We start from the raw sequence: 20,722 nt of genomic DNA on the forward strand, positions 1-20,722 counted from the left end.
TCATATTCTTCTGATGAGTCATTTGACTCCAACTATAAACTGTTCAAAAATTAGAATGGTGAAGTATTTGCTAGATATGTTGGAACTAACTACAGGAACAGTCCTCCTATGAAGAAAATCTAGGTTCCCAAAAGGTGCCTTGAAAGTCTTCATGTGAATGTCATCATGACACCACCTGTGAAGAATAGGAACCCCAGATCAAATTCTTCATACGAACCAAAGTCTTCATATGGATCCAATTCCTCATATGGACCAAATTCCTCACGTGGATCAAATTCCTCAAATGGATCAAAATCCTCATATGAACATCATCATGCTAACACTTCTGTTTCACAGTGAAAATCTAAGAGCTATGAATATGTGCATTATTCTTCAAATCATTATGTTCATAAGTCCTCGAAGAATTTTTCTGCTTATTCATATGCTTACTCTAACCCCTCTTCTGTGAAACAAAGTGGACTGGCTTATATGCCACCTTTATCTTATGGAGCTCGTAGAATGATGAACTCTTTGCCAACCCTCCAGATGTGGGTGGTGAAGAAAAAGAACTAATCTCTTATGCAGGGTCAAGTATCCAGACAAACTTGAACGTCTGAAGAATTTGCTGGAGACCTAAATATGCTTGATAGGATGTAGCCTAATCATGAAGAAATGAATACTCATTTCCCACGTCCTTATGCTGCTATATCTGTTGTACTGCTTGATGAAATTCAATCTGATGAATTTTCTGTCATATTCTTCACGAATGAAGTATATGAGTTCGTAAGATGCACTAATTCTGTCGGATTTCAGGCTCTGTAGACCATCGATATATTTGAACTATGGGGTGCGTGCGAAGAATTCAACCTCCCTAGTCTGCCCATTCACCAATCTCACTTGTGTTTGTATGGTGGAGGGGGAGTAAACTTTACCTTTTCGCTTGGGAACCGCCACTAATCTGTTTAGCACAGAAGCTATTGAAAACTCTTGGTTGTGATATTGATAGGAAATACATACGTCTCAAAATTATATTATCCCCGATTTAAGCTTAGAGCTCTGGCACCTCAGCAAATCTCTACTTCCCTCTACGAAGGGCCTATCTATTTACTTTTATGTTATTTACTTTTATTATTGAGTCATCACCTTCTCACTTAAAGCACCAATCCAAAAAGTACTATTTTCATTCTTATGCATTGAGTATAGTTAATGTTGTGTGCATCATGACTGGATTTCTTCTACCCTTAATTACAATGTTTAGTCGCTGCTTGAACTTTGGAGGTGCTATGCATTTATGTTTTACGGTCTCAGAAAGGGCTAGCAAGATAGCATGTTATCATATTATATCATGATTGTTTTGACAAACTGTTGGCATTTGGGATATGTTATTATTACTAGATAGTTGATTATGCCATTGATATGAGAGAATATAATTTCTAAGTGTTATCATTTACATGGTTAGTTCATTATCTTTGCTAAAAACTTGGGTACTATTTAAGCTTATATATGGATACAAGAATAAAAGAGTTTGTAAATGTTTTTGTTTATCACTTTCAGTTTGTCAACTGAATTGCTTGAGGACAAGCAATGAGTTAATCTTGGGGGAGTTGGTACGTCTCCATCGTATCTACTTTTCCAAACACTTTTGCTCTTGTTTTGAACTCTAATTTGCATGATTTGAATGGAACTAACATGGACTAACGTTGTTTTCAGCAGAACTACCATGCTGTTGTTTTTGTGCAGAAATAAAATTCTCAGAATTGGACAATTTTTTTGGAGATTTTTGATGGAAAATATAAAAAATACTGGAGCGAAGACCCACCAGAGGGCGCCCACCTATTGCCCACAATGCACCAGGGCGAGGCCACCCCCTGGCCGCGCCCTGGTACCTTTTGCGGCCCATGAGGCTCCACTGACCCTGATCTCAATCCTATAAATTCCTTTTCTGCAAGAACAAATTGAAGAAGTTTCATCACATTTTACGATACGGAGCCTCCGCCACCTCTTGTTCTTCACCGAGAGGGTTGATCTGGAGTCTATTGGGGGCTCCGGAGAGGGGGATTCATCACCAACTCATCTTCATCGCTAATTCCATGATGCTCACTGCCAGGAGTGAGTAATTCCTTCATAGGATTGCTAGATGGTGATGGGATTGGATGAGATTTATCATGTAATCGAGTCAATTTGTTAGGGCTTGATCCCTAGTATCCACTATGTTCTGAGATTGATATTGATATGACTTTGCTATGCTTAATGCTTGTCACTAGGACCCGAGTGCCATGATTTTAGATCTGAACCCTCTATGTTTTCATGAATATAATTGGGTTCTTGATCGCACCTGCTAGTCATATGCACTTATATTGTTCTGATCCGTAGACTCCATAGTGAAAATTAAGTAGGATACTCTCCGGGGATGACTGTAATTTGAGGAGTTCATGTATTCACCATGTGTTAATGCTTTGTTCCAGTTCTCTATTAAAAGGATGCCTTAATATCCCTTATTTTCCTTATGGACCCCGTTGCCACGGGAGGGTAGGACAAAAGATGCCATGCAAGTTCTTATTATAAGCACATATGACTATATACGGAATACATGCCTACACTATATTGATGAATTGGAGCTGTGTGTATCGCTCTAGGTTGTGACTGTTACATGATGAATGTTATCCAACATAATTATCCATCACTGATCCAATGGCTATGCTTTTCGCATATTGATCTTTGCTAAGTTACTACTGTTGTTGTTACAGTCACTATAAAACTGCTACTTTTACTGTTACCGTTACTATTGCTACTATTACCACTGCTATCAAACTATCATACTACTGCGCTACTGATCACTCTGCTGCAGATATTTAGTTCTTTAGGTGTGGTTGAATTGACAACTCGACTGCTAATACTTGCAAATATTCTTTGGCTCCCCTTATGTCGAATCCATAAAATTGGGTTGAATACTCTACCCTCAAAAACTGTTGCAATCGCCTATACTTGTGGGTTATCACAAGGCCATGTGATGATGCTCTTGGCCAGGCGGGTGGTAGTGAGTGTAGGAACACGCGGTACACTGCGCTAGCGCTAAATAAAAATTTTCTACCGCGCACCCAAGATCATGATCCTAGAAATAGATCAGAAGATTGGGTTTACCACTAGACACACAGTCACCGCAGCGGAAGTAGAGTTGGTGATGCATGTAGTCGATCTCCCGGGCCGTCTCCTCCTCGCGTTGCTGAAATCCCACAAACAGCAAAGACGTATGAACGGTGATCTCCCATGAATGACGCCTCACGGTTCCCTCGAACGGTTCGTCCAAGCACCGCAGATGTGATGCCTCCAAGGTATCCATATGTACGGGGAGCAGCGTCGAGCGGCAGACTGCTAGGTCTGGTCGCGAGGCATGGGGGTGGGCAGTGGCGGCAGTGTCTCTTGCGAGGTGGGAAAAGATCAACCCTAAGTGGTGTGCCCACTTCCCTTTATATAGACCACCGAGGTGGGCTCAACACTTGAGCCCACTAGGAGTATGCTTCCATTTTCCATTCGGATCCAATCCGAATGGGCTGCAGCCCCTTAAGTGTGCGACCCTATAGGTTCACGTACACATGGACATGACCAGAGTCGATAGTGGGTAGCAGCTCCTAGCAGAATGTACCAACTCCCAAGTGTGTGTAAAGTTGTTTGACGAACCTCGACAATGTGTCGTATGCAACTTTCCTTTTGCCTCATGATATTTGTTGTCGAGCTCAAGGCAAGTACTTGTCACCCTTGTGGTAGCTCGACCTCTCTTCTCGAAACCGTGATACAGATTCCTGAATTGGGTTAACACTTAACCCAAGTCGCAGGGCCATGCTTTTTGAATCTAATCACTCCAGAGGGCCCAGAGATTATCTCTCCATATAGGAGGGGCAAATCCCATCTTGGTTAACCATGTCTCGCGGCATGTCTCACGACTCACCCAAAAGCGACCTTTATAACTACCCAATTATGGAGTAGCGTTTGATAGACCCTAAGTGAGTCAATCCTCATCCCGAGAACATGCGAGGACCTCAGGTCTACGGCATGGCATCGGCATTGTACTCGAGACTAACAGATGACAATATCTTGCTGCGTCTCAAAGTGGGCCTGTCCGACTCGGTGATCTCCATCACCGAGTCCATACTATCAGTTTAGCATCTCCATGCACATGTCTTGTGAAACATAGTCATCAACCGAGTCGTATACTAGTCAGGGCATGTGTCCGCATAAGCTTATGAACTAGGGACCATTAGAACGATCATCATACAATACATAGTTCCACAAACAAGTCACATACTTATTGATACATATCATTGATGATGTTCAAGGACAATACAAAAGACTCATGAATACATGGGGAAATATCATCATCACATGATTGCCTCTAGGGCATATCTCCAACAGCGATGTCTCCATCGGTCTCATTCCCCTCCCTCCTCCATTATGGTAGAATACTCTCGGTGCCCATGACCATATCGGTAGTGGAGGTGGTATTGGTGATGGTGACATGGTTTTCATCTCAGATCTAAATTTACAACCACAACCACACGGTAGTGTCAGATATTCCTAGATGCTTAGAAAATGTACCATTTAGGGTTTAGGATTTTTATAGTTTAAATTTATATTCAGATTTTAGGGTTTCCACATACAAATGTACTTGAAATTATACTAAAAGAGTGATGCATCTACAATTATATTTCATTGAACTAATAATCTTGGAATCTACATTACTTGTATAACCCTAATTTTAGTGTGTCGATGCAAGTATAGTTTTACACCAATCTACACATATGATTTATTTTTAACCTATACTTCTATTTTATGAACAAGCCGATAAAATATTACCTTTCTTTAGCATGATCTTAATATGATTCCTCTTAATTTATGTTTTAACTATAACATTCATTTTTAATTTAATTATTTATTCAAACCATATACATACAAAATAACCTCAAGCTTTTGTGCTAACACAATGTACATTTTTCAATTTAACAAAGTTGAGCACATTACATAACCAGTTCAAATAAGTAATAAATTGCTTGAAATGTCTGATAGTTAACATATGACCACAATTTATAATTTACTTCATATATAACTCTGGCGCCCTACACATCTACCTCCAGCATTAGGAAGTACATGATTAACTTATTATTCTCTTTCACCACATTCACTTCAATGATAGATCTAATTGGAATTGGAAATCTTTGAAGAAACTCCTTCCAGCCAGATGTCAAACCAAGACAACCATCATCAGTAGAAATGGAGTATCCACCTTCCACTTTAACATCACCTCTGCGATTGATAAGTGTAACTTCACCTTCTCTTGGCAAGCATAGTTCTTCAGTAATAGAATTGTTAAGTGTCTGCAAATGAAAATTTAAGAATGACACATGGTGCATAGTTGGGGACACGTTATATGAACTAGCTATGTACTTAGTTAATATACTTGGTACTATTCTAGAAGAATGTGTCACTTACAAGCATGCAATTGATGTCAGTGCTACTCATCTCCATTTTGAAAGAACGGACAAGCCCTTTCATGTAAGTTGGTTGAACTTCATTTGTCACTACAAATTTCAACAAAAACTCACTAAATAAAGAACAACTAGCAGTACACATGCATAATTGATACAACCTTCTTTCCGTCACGCCATACAAGCTTATCTCGGTAAACAAATGCAACCATAGTCATCAAGTCTTCTTTGAAGTGGAAACAAAGTCGATCACCGTCATCAATATCATGAGTAATCAAAAATTCTTGCCACCCACTTCCACACAGAAACATCATTGCAAAAGCTTTTACAATTTTAACTTTGTAATTTCTTTGATACATATCTTCAATATTTATCCTATCTTCACCCATCTTGTTAACCTTTTCACGGAGATTGCAAGGTATTGTCTAGGACACATTTGTAAAAAATAATTCAGAAAAATAAAGACATGTCGCATTCAAAATACATGGAAGTGTTGTTATCTATCTTACATACCAGAAATTCTCTACGTGAAGATACTATTGGAAGGCTCAAAAATTGTTTGTCTCTCTTCATTGGCATGCATGGACCTCGTGGTTTCCCACAAGCATAACACGCATCAGAAAGAAAGTGCCCCATTTGATGGGCAGTAACATGGTACTGCTTTCCAAACAAAAATTAATGAGCTTAAATATTTTATCAATTAAAACCTAAAGCAAATGAGAAAGTGTACAACCTCATATTTTGGCGTCACATTTTTGAATCCCGGTGGATTGTTTAAAGGAGGAACATCTGTATTGTCCTTCATGGATTATGAACACAAAATGATATTGTAATTGGTAGGATACTTTTACATGTAAATTGCATTCAAAAACATCGATTGAGAATATCGGCTAGATTTTGTAGTACTAGTTGTCTTATATTACAAAGCACACAACTTACCCGACTTCCAAAATTTAGCGTTGCTTCCGTCCTCTTCTTATTTTTGTACCCACGAGTTATATTATACTACAAAATATGGATTTTTTAGGTTAAGCGTCACCAATTTTCCAATCAAAGGTCCTAGTATAAATAACACTTCCATCATGCATGCCCATGTTTTTTGAATGTGATATCCAACAATTAGGAATATCTAATTTAAATTGATCACAATTCATTCATAATATACATTCATATCATATGTAAAATACTTAGAGCCTAAGTAACATATTGAACCATTATTTCTTAGAATTCTTCATATAATTGGGCACAATATTCCCAAAGCTCAATTTAATTGCAATCACTTGAGAAGAAAAATAAAAATAATAAATTCATCTCCTTATCTTAAATATGTTACTTAACTTTGTGAAATTATTTTTAATGTTAACATATAGTACACAAAAAAATATTTTATTTACACAACTTATATATAATGCTTCCAAATAGAAGTGTACCTTGCTCTTGGTAATCCATTTTTGCTGAATGGAACTACTTTGGACGGTTGGACTCCTCACTACATTGTTTCTGTTCATGTGCTCATCATTCCTTCCATCATGTCGATTCAGCTGACACAAAAGGTTTATGACTATCCACAAAATGAACATGAAAAATAAAATATACAATTAAACTTGTAATTGGTGAACACATATTTAGTACAATATAAAAACATTAAATATAATATTGTTTTTGTATGTAATAAGCACATAATAAGTATTGAAGAAAATTAGAGTTAAAATTGAACGTTCTTATATATAAATTTGAAGGATGGATTTCAATATATTCACTAGATTCAAACCTAGAAAAACACTTCACAAATATTCTTTCTAAGTTTTCTAATTACATGTGAACTATGAGTTAATCTTTGTTTCTTTATCTTTATATCTCCCGTGACTTCGATTGAATCTCATGTGTAGTGATGAACCAAGCATTGCGGGGCAAAAAAATTCAGCCTATTATCATCTTCATTAAACATGTTCGAAGAAAAACTAGTAAATGAATCACGTTACAACATAGCAACAACTGACTATAGCTAGCAATAATTCCTTTGACGATAGCTATAAGTGTCAATTTTATTAGAATCTTTAGGGTAATAGATTAGACAAGACATGAATTCTTCTAAATTTTAATGTTACTTGATTGTTTATATTTATCACAAATACTAGTGTACATAACATGGAACGTTATATAGATAGATAATTTGCAATTTATAAACAGAAATAAACAATCGTTTCATATTCAAAATCAAGCAATATACATAAATAGTTCTTACAATTATACATGTACCTTTCTTTTGCACGAACTACTAGGTACATCAGAAGCACTCTTAAATCTTGCACTCCTCAAGTCATACCTCCAATGAACATTCTCATGTCTCATTCTATCAATATGATCAACCGCCTAAATAATTGAACAAACAATAACATATATTAAGAAACACAATCTAGAGGACTTAATCGATTTCATCTTCAGTATAGAAAAAAACAATAGCACAATACATCATAGGACAATGTGTTGCATTGTACAACATATATGCAATTGATACTCATACATTAATGATATTTCATTGTTTGTGCATGTAATAAGGCAACGGGTACACAACACAACTAATATTCAGATGTTTACCTTCATATTGTCAGAGTTGGTCGCTACATCACAACCATTTTTCAGATTTGAAGATCTCACATCATGTCGTCCATCCATGTGCTGCAAGTATAAATTTTAAATACACAAGACAACAAAATTAACAAGATTATATACAAATTAGATTTTGTATAGAAATGAAAGCCATTAATAGAACATATAGTTCCACGCAACTTCCTTCATACAGGCAAACAATTTCGTGAACATTAATTCTAAATGCAAATACCAATGAAACTAATGACCAGTATTACTTATGACTCATTCGTATATTGGACATAGTAGACCAAAGTCAGCTTCAGACACTAACCATGTTACTTAATTTCCAAAAGTTATCAGAAATGCTACCATATCTTATAAAAGATTCAATGTAAGAATGAATTTGAATTGGTCAAATTTAATAAAAGTGGGGTTCATGTTTAGAACGTAGTAACAAATTTGTAGAGCTTTGAACTAGATATGTACCTCACTTCTGCTAGAACTGCTTCGCAAATAACCACGGATCTTGACGCTTGAACTCCTCAAGTCATAGCATCGATTCAACTTCTCATTATTACTTGCATCCTTGCAATCCATCTCCTAGAAGTATCATCACCCAAGAACAAATATTTAGAACAAAAATGTAGCACCTTCAATCAGATATGCTATTTGTAGAGAAAACCAGAAAAGACAATAAAACAGGGAGTTAAACATTCTATGTAAAAGGAATGCTAGCATAATAACTAATCAAATCCAGTGCGAAGATGAATATATGAAAACGAAATTTCAACATTCCAATACTTACCATCCATAATTTGAAAAATCAAATACAAATCCAAGATTTGGGAGGAAGAAAACCAAGCGGCAAGACGAACGAGGAAGAAGAAGTGGTGGTTGAGTGAGAGGTTGTGGCTATGCTCACAGAAGCGACACCATCCTCTTGGGTCCCATAAAACTATTGTTGTAAAAAAAACCTTCCCCAATCGTCCCATTTTTCTTCTCATTTTGCCACCACATCATCATCTAGAAACGAGTAGTATCTACACTTTTCATCCACTACCTACCACCGAAGGTTGCATATTCGTGCGCACAATATAATGCAAAACTACTTCCAAGATCAAGAGCAGCCACAACGATTCATCCATAGTTTAAGATTTTAGTTGTTTTCACCGCTCGATGACACCAGTTAAGTTTTCTGTCTTTGATTAGTATCTTATTCTATACTTACGCCTGTTCACATTTCACAGTTTCAGCTTGATCCATGATAAAGTATAGATCCATTTACTACTATGGTCATAACCTACTGAAAATCGTCATGTTCTACATATTCAACCACCACATATATAGATCCACTATAGAGAAATTAGTACTTGATACTCAAACTGTTGTGCATGTTATTTTGTGTTATAGTCAGCCCTTACCTTTATCACAAATTTTTAACTAACATTACAATCTTCAAATAAAGACATTTATCACAATTTTTATTTATACAGAGCTAATTAAATAGTAGGAGTGAGAATCTATCAATTTGAATAGACGTTCTCAAGTTTTTAGCTACATTTGATGATTTTCAAAAAAACAATATTTGCAAACTTTATATATTAATTATCTATAAAATACAAAATATAAATCCTATGTTTATCACTTGCAAACGATTCTAACAATTTCAGATCCATTCTAATTTAGCATAAACATGTCAATGCCATGTCATGAAAGTAGTAGTAGCTTCAATGAAGACCATATACTTATGAAGGTCATAACAAGGAAACTAAAGAAGACAATGTGTCTGACCTAAAGCAAGACATTGAAGATAGCAGATTCAAATGCAAAAAGGTGATTAATATCGATTTAAGAAATTACATTTTGAATTTAAATAGTCGTACTGATATGCACAAACTAATATTGTTGCACAGTTGAACTTGTATGACATGTGTTTTTTTATGAGAGGCGCAACAAAAAACAGCAATCAACTAAGCACACACCAAAATAATTAATGTTAGGTCTTGTTGACAAAACAAATAGGTTTGTGCGATAAAACAACTACCAAAGAGAGTTTCATTGGTAATGTTACTAAATTATAAACATATCTTCAATTTTATGTGATTTCATCTCATCGGAAACTTGACATGGTTATGTATACATGTCCTAGGCCTTGATTATGATGCTTCAAAGTTCAATCTTGTGTTATGAAAGGAACTTTGGCAATAGCATAATACTAATTAAGTTTTATATTGCTCATGGATATGGTCTTGCTGAGGATATCCTATAAGAAGTCTAAGTTGTCCTATCTATGGAATTAGAGGTCACATATAGAAGTATTATGAGGGCATATCTTGTTGCCTATCAGCTCCTTGCCGGAAATACCACACCCAAAGGGTCAAAACTATGTTGTTAAGATGCAACATGTTGAGGCATGCTACACAACTGCATTGCTTGTTAAACAACCTCATATAACTTGGTTGGACAATGTATCAAAACTCAACATATGAAGAACATTTGAGTGCAGGTGTGAAACCATTCCATCTTGAGTGGGTTACCATTGAGGTACTGACTTGGGCAGCCTGCATCACTAGTAGGCCGGTTAACAGTGGTGTACGATGGTCACACCACTAGTAACCACTTACTAGTCGCATGATACTAGTGGTGTGTTGTTTACATGCCACTAATGACAATTTTGGCATACTACTAGTAGGCTTTTCTCTACTAGTGGTTGTGTTGCAAGAATAATCATATTTACGCACGGGTCCATGTGACCTTTTTCTATAATTAGAAAGAAAATCATGTTTTCAGCATTTAAATTTGCGAAAAACATGGAAAAAAGCATGCCAACGTGAACTTTGATATATAAATAGGATTGCCTAAGAGTTGTAAAAATTAGAAGATGAAATATGGAAGATAAGTTGCATAACATGTAATGTATCTTATTTTTGGTAGTTTAATCACATCTAAAAAAAATCTTTGTATTACCAATTTTCACAAGAACAAGTTTCTACCCATTATATTGTTGTTTTTAATAATTTTGTAAGTTGTAAATGTGATCATTAATTACCATGTACAAACTGAGAAATTGTATGAACCTAAGTTCACATAATAAAAGGAAAGAACATGGAAGATCAACTCTCAAAATAGAGAAATAAGCTAATGAACAAAGAATATCACCTACATCCTTCACTAGTCAAGGCGAGACAAGGAAAATGTTTAGTGAAATGAAATTGCATTGATTAGTACAATGCACAAGTGCATTATGACAGTGACAATAGAAGATAAGAGTTTTGAACATGTGTGATAGCTTCTCTACCATTTAGGTATTTTGGGAAATCCCGTCCATCATAGGAAACTCCTTAATAAAGAATGGAAGAGGATGGAGGATCGCTTCGAAAATAAACTTAACAATTGGAAAGGAAAACTTTTGTTCCATGGGGACATGATAATCCTTGTCAATGTGATACTCACTATCCTACCGATGTGTATGCTTTTATTATTTGAGATACCAAAAGAGGTACGAAAAATAATGGAGTATTAGCTATCCATATTTTTCTAGAAATGTGATGAATAGAAAAAAAGTATCAGTTGGTCATGTGGACTGTTATATGCAAGTAAAAGATACCAAGGTGGACTAGTCATCGAGGATCCCATTATAATGCTTACCTCCCCACATGTGGTTGTAAAAATTACTTAACAAGGATGATGGTTGGCAAGAGTTCCTACGGAATAAGTACCTCCACTCAAAACCACTACATGAGTGACATCAAAGAATTAGGATTCTCCTTGTTGGAAAGGTATATGTGAGTCACTATTTTCCACAAGAATTATTTTGGATGTTCAATGTGTCTCTGAAGATCAAGATCTTCAACTGGTACTTCCATCTAGGGGGGGATCTTAACTAAGGAGAATCTAGTCAAAATACGACGAAAGGGAAAGAAGAAACATCACCTTTGTATTGGAGACAAATTAAACCGTGTCCTACTATGTGCCTGGTGCTGCTTGTGCCACGCCGCCGGGCGACCAAAGACGTTGGGCGCTGTGAGAGAGAAAGAGAGGGGGAGTGGGTGGTGGTGGTGAGGTTATGGGCGGCCGGGAGAAGAGAAGGGGAGAGCGGAGGAAGGTTAGAGATTGGGAGAGGGAAAGAAGATCTGGTGAGAGGAATGGTGGCGGCTGAGGTTGGGAGATGTTTGGGGAGAGAAAATGGTTAGGTTAGGGTTAGGTTAGGTCGTGTTGTTTTGTTTTGTTATTTTTTGGGCCATTTCAATCCCCCCTAATTTGCGAGCATTCTCATCTTTACCCCTAAAAACAGATCATGTGCTCAACTTTGCCCCTCTTTCATCAACTTCGCTTATGGAAATACCCCTCTGAGTCGTTTCTGTCTGGTAAAAGGCCTTTGACCGTCTAAGGGATGTTTCCTGGGCATTTTTGCCCCTCTGTGGATATGTTCCTTATGGGTGGGACTATACCTGGTCATATCTCAGGCCGGGCCGGGCCAAAAAAAGCCCTGTGCAAAAAAACCAGGCCCGAGCCCAGCCCGGCCCGACCACCGGGCCTACTAAATCGGGCCCAAGCCCGACCCGAACCTGGAAAAGCCCGAAACAGCCCACTCGGCCCGGCCCAACTATGGCTAAAACCCATTTTTCATAGGCCCGAGCCCGACCCGATCTTTCTATCGGGCTTGATTTTCAGGCCCGAGCCCGGCCCGATAGCATGTTACCGGCCCGGGATTTTCGAGCCGGGTCAGGTCGGGCCATCCGGGCTGGGCAACCCATGGCTAGGTCTAGGCGGGACCCACCTCCATGAAAAAACTCTCTTTCTTTCACTTACATGTGGGCCTAACAATGAAAAAGAAATAAAGAAATAGAAGGAAAAATTCTCTCTCTCTCTCTATCTCTCCCTACCACACAACACTAGTTCAACTCCGGCGAACCCGACGCCCCAACCCTGCACCGCTGCCACTACGAGCTCCACACACATCTCTGCACTCTCCTTCTCCTCCCCTCTTCATCTCTCTCTGTTTCACCCTCATTCTCTCTCTCATCCTCTATCTCTCTCCCACAAGAACACCCGAGAGCGTCCGGTCGCCGTCGTCACACAGGCACACATCCAACGGTAACCCCAAGTGCCACAACCTCGCTAGGAAGCTCTGCCGAGACGCCGTCAACCTTTGAGACGACGAATTTGAGCATAGAAAGCCATGACAGGGTGTCACAGTGTCATCTTCCCCACCTTCACCCTTGGACCGCCGCCGTTAATTTTGATGTCGTTGAAGCACACTAGACAATACCCGTCGCGCTTTGAGGATCCCGAGGTGCCACGTCGACATCCTCCACGACAAGCCCATGACCTAGGGTCGTCTTCCTCGCGAGCTCCAAGCCCTGCCATGTACATCGCCATCGATTTCCTCACTCCGGTATTCCTAGACCCCCAATGGTGTTTCCATTGTGCTCCAGTTGAGCTCATTAAGCTATCGCACCATTTTACCCCTCTTCATCTCGCATGATAGTCGGCTCTCCAGTTGAGCTCGTGGGATTGGTCGCTGCCATTCACGCCGGTGACCATTTGGTCCAAAGCCACCATCGATCGCTAGATGCGGGACAACCAAGGCTATCGCCTGATGCCCTCGGTCGGCCTTCCCGCGGCTTCCCAGCGTGCCTTCGCCAAAGGATTTGGCCGTTGTCGGCAAAACTCGGCCTTAGGAGGAGGCACCGTGATCACGGTTTCACCCCATCCCTTCCTCTTGGTTTCTTCTACCAGGACAAGCCTTCCTCAAACCTCTGGAAGTATCACATTGACAAAACCCGATGTTTGGTGCCAAGCTTCATGCGGATGTCTGAATTGTCACGCTTTGTTGGTAGCAAATCCACTCACAATGCTATCAAGCCACTATACCTTGAGACCTTCATTCCAGGTCTTGGTGTAAGCCTTAACTTCTATAAGCCCATTGCATCCCAGGACAACTTCCTGGTCCTCTGCCGCCAATCAGAAGTTGCCACTCCCAACGGTCAGTTCCTAAATGATTTGTTATATGTCTGCAATCCACTCACTGGCGAAACCTTTGAGATTCCTAGCCACAGACACTGGCGGAGGCCCCCGGTGGGCAAGATATAGCGGTCGCCATACCTTGATTTTGGGCAAAAAAATTATACGTACGCATCTATCGTCGCTATCGATCGTCTCATTCCTTCGTTCGAGTGCAGCCACAAAACAGGTAAAGAGGTCGCTGGCCTGATGGGCCGACACATACATGCAAGAGTTGGCCCAGGAAGCGGTCGAGCTCGATTCCATCGAGCGCTCAGGCACATGACGCACACGCAAGCGACGAACCCTAAGAAGCTAGCGCAGCGACAGCGGCCGTTCAGGTCGCGAGGACCAGGCGGGCGACTGGCGATGGGGTAGGCTACGCTGGCGGTGAGCTGGGGGCTTAGAGCATTTCCAGCCACGCCCCCAACAGGCCCCCAAGGCTTTTTTAGCGCCGGCACCGAAAAATCGGCCCAGTCGCGCCCCCATGAGCCTGTTTTTCACCGGATTGGGCCAAAATTGTCGCCGGCGCACTCAACCCAAACCCGGCGCGCTGGGGGGCGCCCGGGGGCGCCGACTCGAACGTTTTGGCGCGAAAGAGTGGCAGGACCGGCGCGTCAGCGAGACGAAGGCTGGTCGTCCTCATCGTCTCGGTTTTCCCGCGGGGAATCAATGCCAAGGCTGCCGCCGGTCAGCCTGCCATTGATTCACGGGCGGCGAAGTGCGGCGACGCCGCCCCGCCTTCCGCCACGCGTTCACACGCAGCCGCCCCCGAGCCGCTATAAAAGCCGCCCCTGGCCGCGCCGGTGAGGCACCAATCCTCCCCCTCCTCGCCGCCGCACTTCCTCCCTTCTCTTCGTCGTTCGAGCCCCTCTCTCCCCCCGGCAACCATGAGCGCGAGGTACCCCGGCGACGCGGCGGAGGCCAACGGTTTCAGCCGCCGCTCGCTGCATGAGTGGGAGGCCCACCTCCTCCACGAGGCCAACTACCCCGTGCCGCCCGACGTACGCGCTCTGTCGCGGTGGAGGCTCAGCGCCGGCGGGGTCCCTGTCCCCCCTCTGCCCGTCCCCGAGGCGCCCACATATTTCCACGCCGAGATCGAGCATGCGCAGGCGTCCCTTGACGGCCGCGGAGCGGGCGCTCCCGGAGTACGCCGCCGACAACCATGCGGCGTGGGCGGCGTACTTTGAACACCGGCAGGAGGTGCGGCTCGCCTCCACCAACAACGCGCCGGCGCCGCGCGGCCGCAACAACAACGAGGGCCGCCGCCTGTGGTGGGGCGTCCCGTGCCGCACGCTCAGCGGCGTCCTCGCGCACCTCGAGGGCGGCAACGACCCGCCGTTTGAGTACTCGACCACTCGGAGCGGCGGCGCGTGGCTGCCGAGGAGGATGATGGGATGGTCATCCTCCTCTTGCTCCTCCTCCTCCTCCCGATCCTCCTCTCACTCCTCCGGCGCGTCGGCGTTTGTCAGCGTCAAGCCAGAGCCGTCCGAGACGCCGCTCGGTAAGCGCACCCGCGGCGCCGGCCTCGTCATCAACGATGGCGGCCGTGGCTCCTCCTCCTCGGCCACTCCTCACCTGGTCAAGCCGAAGAGGGAGCCAGGGCTGGCGACGGTGAAGCCGGAGCTGGGACTCGCTGCCGTGAAGCCGGAGCCTGCTCTCGCCGAGGAGGCCGACCAAGAAGAGGCCACCTTGCAGTGGGCGCGCGAGGACTACGCGCGCATGGAGCTGGACCGCGAGCGCCGCGCCCTGGAGGAGATCGCCAAACGCTACCGCCGTGAAGCAGCGCGCCGGGGCGAGGGGTCGAGCAGCGGCGCTGGCCGTGTCAAGGAGGAGAAGCAGGAGGAGGACGCCGGCGACGACTACGCCCTGCTCAGCGCCTACTTCGGCCTGTAGTTTAGGGTTTTTTCCCGTGCATTTTATTCATGTAAAAAAGTCTAAATTTCGCCGAAATATGTCGTGTTTGTTGAAATTTGGCCTAAATATGTCGTGTTTGCTGAAATTTGGCCGAACTGTGGGAACGTCTGGGGCCCGACGGCTGGGGACGTACTCGCCCCCACGCCGAAAAACCCGCCGGCTCGCCCCCAAGAGGCGATTTTCGGCGCGTCTTGGGGGCGCAACGGCTGGAGATGCTCTTAGAGGGCGGCGGCAGCAAGCTCCAGCGACTGCAGCAAGCGTTAGTGGCGGCGGCAGCAAGCACCAGCAGCGACTCCAGGGCTCCAGTGGCGGCGGCAGAAAGCTCCAGTAGTTTGGGCCGTAAGATGGAAAAGGAGGGGACGGGTCAGCAACTTCAAAGGAAAGGGAGGAAGAGGTGCATTTCTCATGTCTCTGAAATTTTATAGTAATTGTTAACAGCAACTTGAATCCAATCAGATTTTAGTGACAGATTGACGCTGTGGATTGCATATTTGACAAAGTATTTTAAAGTAATTGGTAGTGGAAGCAGCTCAAAAACAAATCCAAGCACCCATGAAAGTGTTAATGTTCCGGGACATGTCACTCATCAAGATCAAGTGACTTCCATCGAAACATGTCTACATTATGGGCATGTTTTAGGTTAATGTTTCAGGACATGCCATTAACAGCTTCATTATGGGTATGTTTTAGGTTGTTTTTCTATTGAAACATGTCCACATTTTCATTGCATTTGATATTTCGTTTGTAGTGTGTATTCACTTTTCAATTTGCATCCAAAAAATTCTTTCCTTAAGACGTCGCCACACCTTAATTTTTTTTCGTCCTCCGTCTCTGGCCACAGATATGTACCTCCTGACCATTATGCCTTGTTTGTCACCAATGATGTCGACCTTTATGTACGCATGTCCCAGTCCTTCCAACTGATAGGCATTTGGATAAGAAAAGGAGATTGTTTCATCTGTGTGTGTTATAGCTCAAAGAGTGGAGCATGGATGAGGTCTTAAGGAGTTCCTCGGTTAATGCTTGGCCTTTACTTGGTGTTATCCTCGGCCGCTGCTTCTGGCGGTGTCATCCATTGGCTATGTGGTAGCTGGAAACAAATGTCGCTCACTCACGTTGCCACGCTGCACATTAGCAATATGGAACTGTCATATCTGAAGCTCCCGCCCAAAGCAAAGCGTAACAGGTGGCCATTGCTGGGGAATTCAGCAGACGGGGGGATTCTGTTGGTCATCGTGCAAGGGTTTTAGATGACACTTTGGAGACACAATAGTGCGCTTGGCGATGTCTCCAGCAACTCGGTGCTTTCTGAAAGGATTGACATGAGAATTTCCTTGCCGCAACGAGTGGCCACGTTGGAGATCTAGGCAAAGGTCAGGTTGGAGATGTCCCGAGGCAAAAGTGGGACGTTGGTGATCTGGGTTGATGGGGAAGGCCTCTTTATGTTCAGCCTCGATAGGTCGATGAGGAGGATTGATAGTGCGAATGTGACCAAGAAGTACTTCCTCTGCTGTAAGAATAAATCCGAGGCGCTCCGGTGATCTACCGAGGACCAAGCAATCACACAAGTACGACACCGGGATTTGTTAACAAGGTTCACCATCATGGATACATCTTCGGGGCCTGACTACGAGCGCTCCTCCTCATGACACCGCTACAATACCGCACCCCGACCGCCCAGGCGTCGGGACAGGCTCCCTCGCGTGCCTGTGCTATTATGTTGGCATAGGTTACATCATGTGTCTACCTCTGATATATATGAAAGGCCTAGGATACAAGTGTCCTAGTAGGACACAACTCCTACCCTATCTACACACAGTCCAAAAAAAAGTCCGACTGTAACCTACCTTGTACAGTAATATTCGGCACAACTCTAACATCTGCCCATATGAGATAGATTGGCTGTCTTGGCTTGCGATCACGAACCTTGTCATCGATGGCTCGCTGTCTCTGGACGTAGAAAGGGAGAAGGCCCAAGGCAGGTGGAGAACATTAATGGGAATGAATTTGGCGACAAATGGAGCATCTTAATTGCCAGGAACATCATCAACCTGGTTTGTTGGTGGTACGGCAACCATTCATTCTAATATTGTCGAATGTGTTTACTTTTGTATGAGCATCATAATGATGACTATCATTAGTTTGTTACTTCATTCTAATGACATTCACCGTGAAACCTTTTCGCTCTTGTGTCCTAATGAAATGCAAGACTTCCTAAGCTGTGTTTTTAATTGAACTAAGCTGTGTTTTTCTAATGAACCAAGCTGTGTTTAACCCATGTTCTGTCTTTGCATCTGAGCTGGTTGGCCATTTTGCTGAAGGGGTGTGCAGGTAACGCCATGGTAGCATGGTTGTCTGATTTTTCTTGTACCATGAATTATGATATTCAGAATCGCGCCATGGTATCGTGACAAGCTTCTTCTACCCGTTGTTTTTCTTCAAAAATTTCAGTGGTCTGCTGGATTAATCAAATAAACATGTACAATAGGCCCCAGCTTATATCAGGTCAACTGAATTTTTTGTGTATTTAATCTCTGGACTGTCTTATCTACCAAATGCTTGTGGGTGTTTTAAAGAAACGAGTTGGTTTTAGAGTTTAGGGGTAGTCCACTAGTCATGCCCGGAACAACATAAAGCTAGTTGTTTTATTGCCTATCTGTTACCTACATTGCACTGAAAAGTGTACTGAATTTTGTGAAACCTTAGACAGAAGTAATGTATCCTTCATATCTGCAACGAGATTTGAGTTGTGATCCTAGACAGCCTTTGGTAAGTATCCTGCGGAATGATTATCTCGTTGATGTGGACATGGTGGCACACACGTAACAAGGTGATTCTGAGAAGAGGAAACTGATTGTGAATGAGGTCCTGTTCCAGGTTAGAAGAACTGCTGCCGATTATGAAACTTTCTTTTTCAAGAAGACGAATGTTGTGGCGACTTTGAACCAGTGCTGGGCTCCCCCTGCTAAGAATGCCGTGAAGGTTAATATTTACTGTGGATGGGGTTTTATCATGCGAGACTCCTCGGGCGAGGCGGTAGGATCAGGTGCGGACAAACTGCAATTTTTACAAGATCCACTGCAAGCCAAAGCAGAAGCATGTTGTGTTGCATCGCAAATAGCTCAAGAATGTCGGAGGAGACGGGTTGTTCTAGAGACTGATTCCCAAGAGCTGGTGAAGGCGATTTCGACGTACTCATATGGTCTGTCACCAAATGATTCATGAGATTAAGGCTTGTGCAGATTTAATTTTTTCTGCTTTTCACGAGATTAAGCCTAATGTACACGCTTTTCATGCAGTTTACTGCCCTAAGCTGTGTTTTTAATTGAACCAAGCTGTGTTTTTTCTAATGAACCAAGTTGTTCTGTCTTTGCATCTGAGCTGGTTGGCCATTTTTCTGAAGGGTGTGCAGGTAGCATGGCTGTCTGATTTCGCTGGTACCATGAATTACTATATTCAGAATCGCACCATGGTACCGTGACAAGCTTCTTCAAGCTGTTGTTTTTCTTGAAAAATTTCAGTGTTCTGCCGGGTTAGTCAAAGAAACATGTACAATAGGGCAGCTTGTATCAGGTCAACGGAATTTTCCCTTGTGTATCTAATCTCTGGATTGTCTTATCTACCGAATGCATCTGGATTTTGGTTGTAGAGTTTAGGGGTACTCCACTAATCACGCCCAGAACAACTTAAAGATACTCTTATAAGAACGTTTAGGGGTTGCAGAGTTTAGGGGTACTCCCATAATATAAGAACGTTTTTGGCATTAGTGTAGTGTCAAAAATACTCTTATACTGTATTATGGGATGGAGAGAGTAGTTGTTTTATTGCCCCAACTTTTCATCTGTTACCTACTTGTGCACTGAAAAATGTACTGAGTTTTGTGAAACGCTTGACAGAAGTAATGTATCCTTCATACCTGATGAAACGAGTTTTGAGTTGTGATCCTAGACAATCCTGGCAATGGTAGAACTCTCCTTTGGTAAAATGTATCCTGCGGAATTGTAATTTTCTGGTCCTGAAAAGAAATGGAACTAATGCAATGTTTAGACAGTTTCTTTTTGAAGAGACTAGAGAATGGGAGGAGAGTTTCCACTGTCAAAATCAGGCCCAAGGCCGAAGACTTCTTTACACAAAGACGTGGCTTTCGAAGGGAACTGGCGAAAATCTACATTTACTTCTCTCAAAAGAGTATCGAATCACTGAAATACTAAAAAAAAAACTAGAAAAACAAAAAAAAGGTTCCGTCGCCGGGACTTGAACCCGGGTCTCTCGGGTGAGAGCCGAGTATCCTAACCACCTAGACTACGACGGATTTGTTGTTGTGAGAGTAAATTTTCTTTATAACTTGATCTATTCCGTCCCAATTCCCGAGAATCAAACTCGTCGCACATTATTGAGGAAAAATATCCTGGTCGTTTTCGTGTACTCAAAACAATCAAGAATTTGCCCCTCCATATGCAAAGGATCAACTCGAAAACCGCAATTGTCCTACTGAAATCCGCTAGGTTCTGTAGGAAGTCAAATTCAAACATGTTCAGGTGGCCAGATGGGGCATAGTGTTTAATATGGGCAATGTGAGGATGGTTTGATTTTCGCGTTGACTTCCTGATATGGGCAATCATAACATGTTCATTACACTTCGGTCACACTCATCTCAGGATTCAATTCCCTGAACATTTTATTTATTGTTACTAATCCTGATGCGATCTGTAAGTGCTATGATTTGGATCGTGGGCGTGCAGTAAGAA

The 20,722-nt window shown here is 42.4% G+C and overlaps 1 protein-coding gene, 1 non-coding gene and 1 pseudogene across 4 annotated transcripts; 1 reads left to right on the forward strand and 2 right to left on the reverse strand.

Annotated features, from left to right (window-relative positions):
- Positions 1–5,331: 5,331 nt before the first annotated feature.
- On the reverse strand, positions 5,332–12,250 carry LOC147973511 (uncharacterized). 3 transcript variants are annotated; one of them, XR_015603662.1, is made up of 10 exons: positions 11,985–12,250; positions 8,538–8,651; positions 8,058–8,138; positions 7,719–7,832; positions 6,890–7,000; positions 6,399–6,464; positions 6,193–6,258; positions 5,973–6,116; positions 5,464–5,552; positions 5,332–5,348 (listed from the first exon to the last, which is right to left on the reverse strand). XR_015603662.1 is itself a non-coding variant. In XM_087525028.1 (10 exons), exons 2-10 carry the CDS (start codon positions 8,646–8,648, stop codon positions 5,550–5,552), a joined length of 960 nt encoding a protein of 319 aa, XP_087381154.1. In that variant the 5' UTR covers positions 8,649–8,651; positions 11,985–12,250; the 3' UTR covers positions 5,467–5,549. The 3 variants fall into 3 exon arrangements, 2 of the variants coding, with proteins under 2 accessions (XP_087381154.1, XP_087381153.1); XM_087525028.1 differs by lacking the exon at positions 5,332–5,348 and adding an exon at positions 5,621–5,884 and having other exon boundaries at positions 5,467–5,552; XM_087525027.1 differs by lacking the exon at positions 5,332–5,348 and having other exon boundaries at positions 5,519–5,884.
- Positions 12,251–13,535: 1,285 nt separating this feature from the next.
- Positions 13,536–18,005, forward strand: LOC147973512 (uncharacterized; annotated as a pseudogene).
- A 2,208-nt stretch (positions 18,006–20,213) lies between these two features.
- On the reverse strand, positions 20,214–20,286 carry TRNAE-CUC (transfer RNA glutamic acid (anticodon CUC)). Its single transcript has one exon. It is a non-coding gene; the product is annotated as a tRNA-Glu (tRNA).
- Between the last annotated feature and the right edge of the window lie 436 nt (positions 20,287–20,722).

The sequence above is a fragment of the Triticum urartu genome, chromosome 5A (assembly GCF_056163025.1).
Source record: "Triticum urartu cultivar PI428250 chromosome 5A, HENAU_Tu73, whole genome shotgun sequence".
Classification (NCBI taxonomy): Eukaryota; Viridiplantae; Streptophyta; class Magnoliopsida; order Poales; family Poaceae; genus Triticum; species Triticum urartu.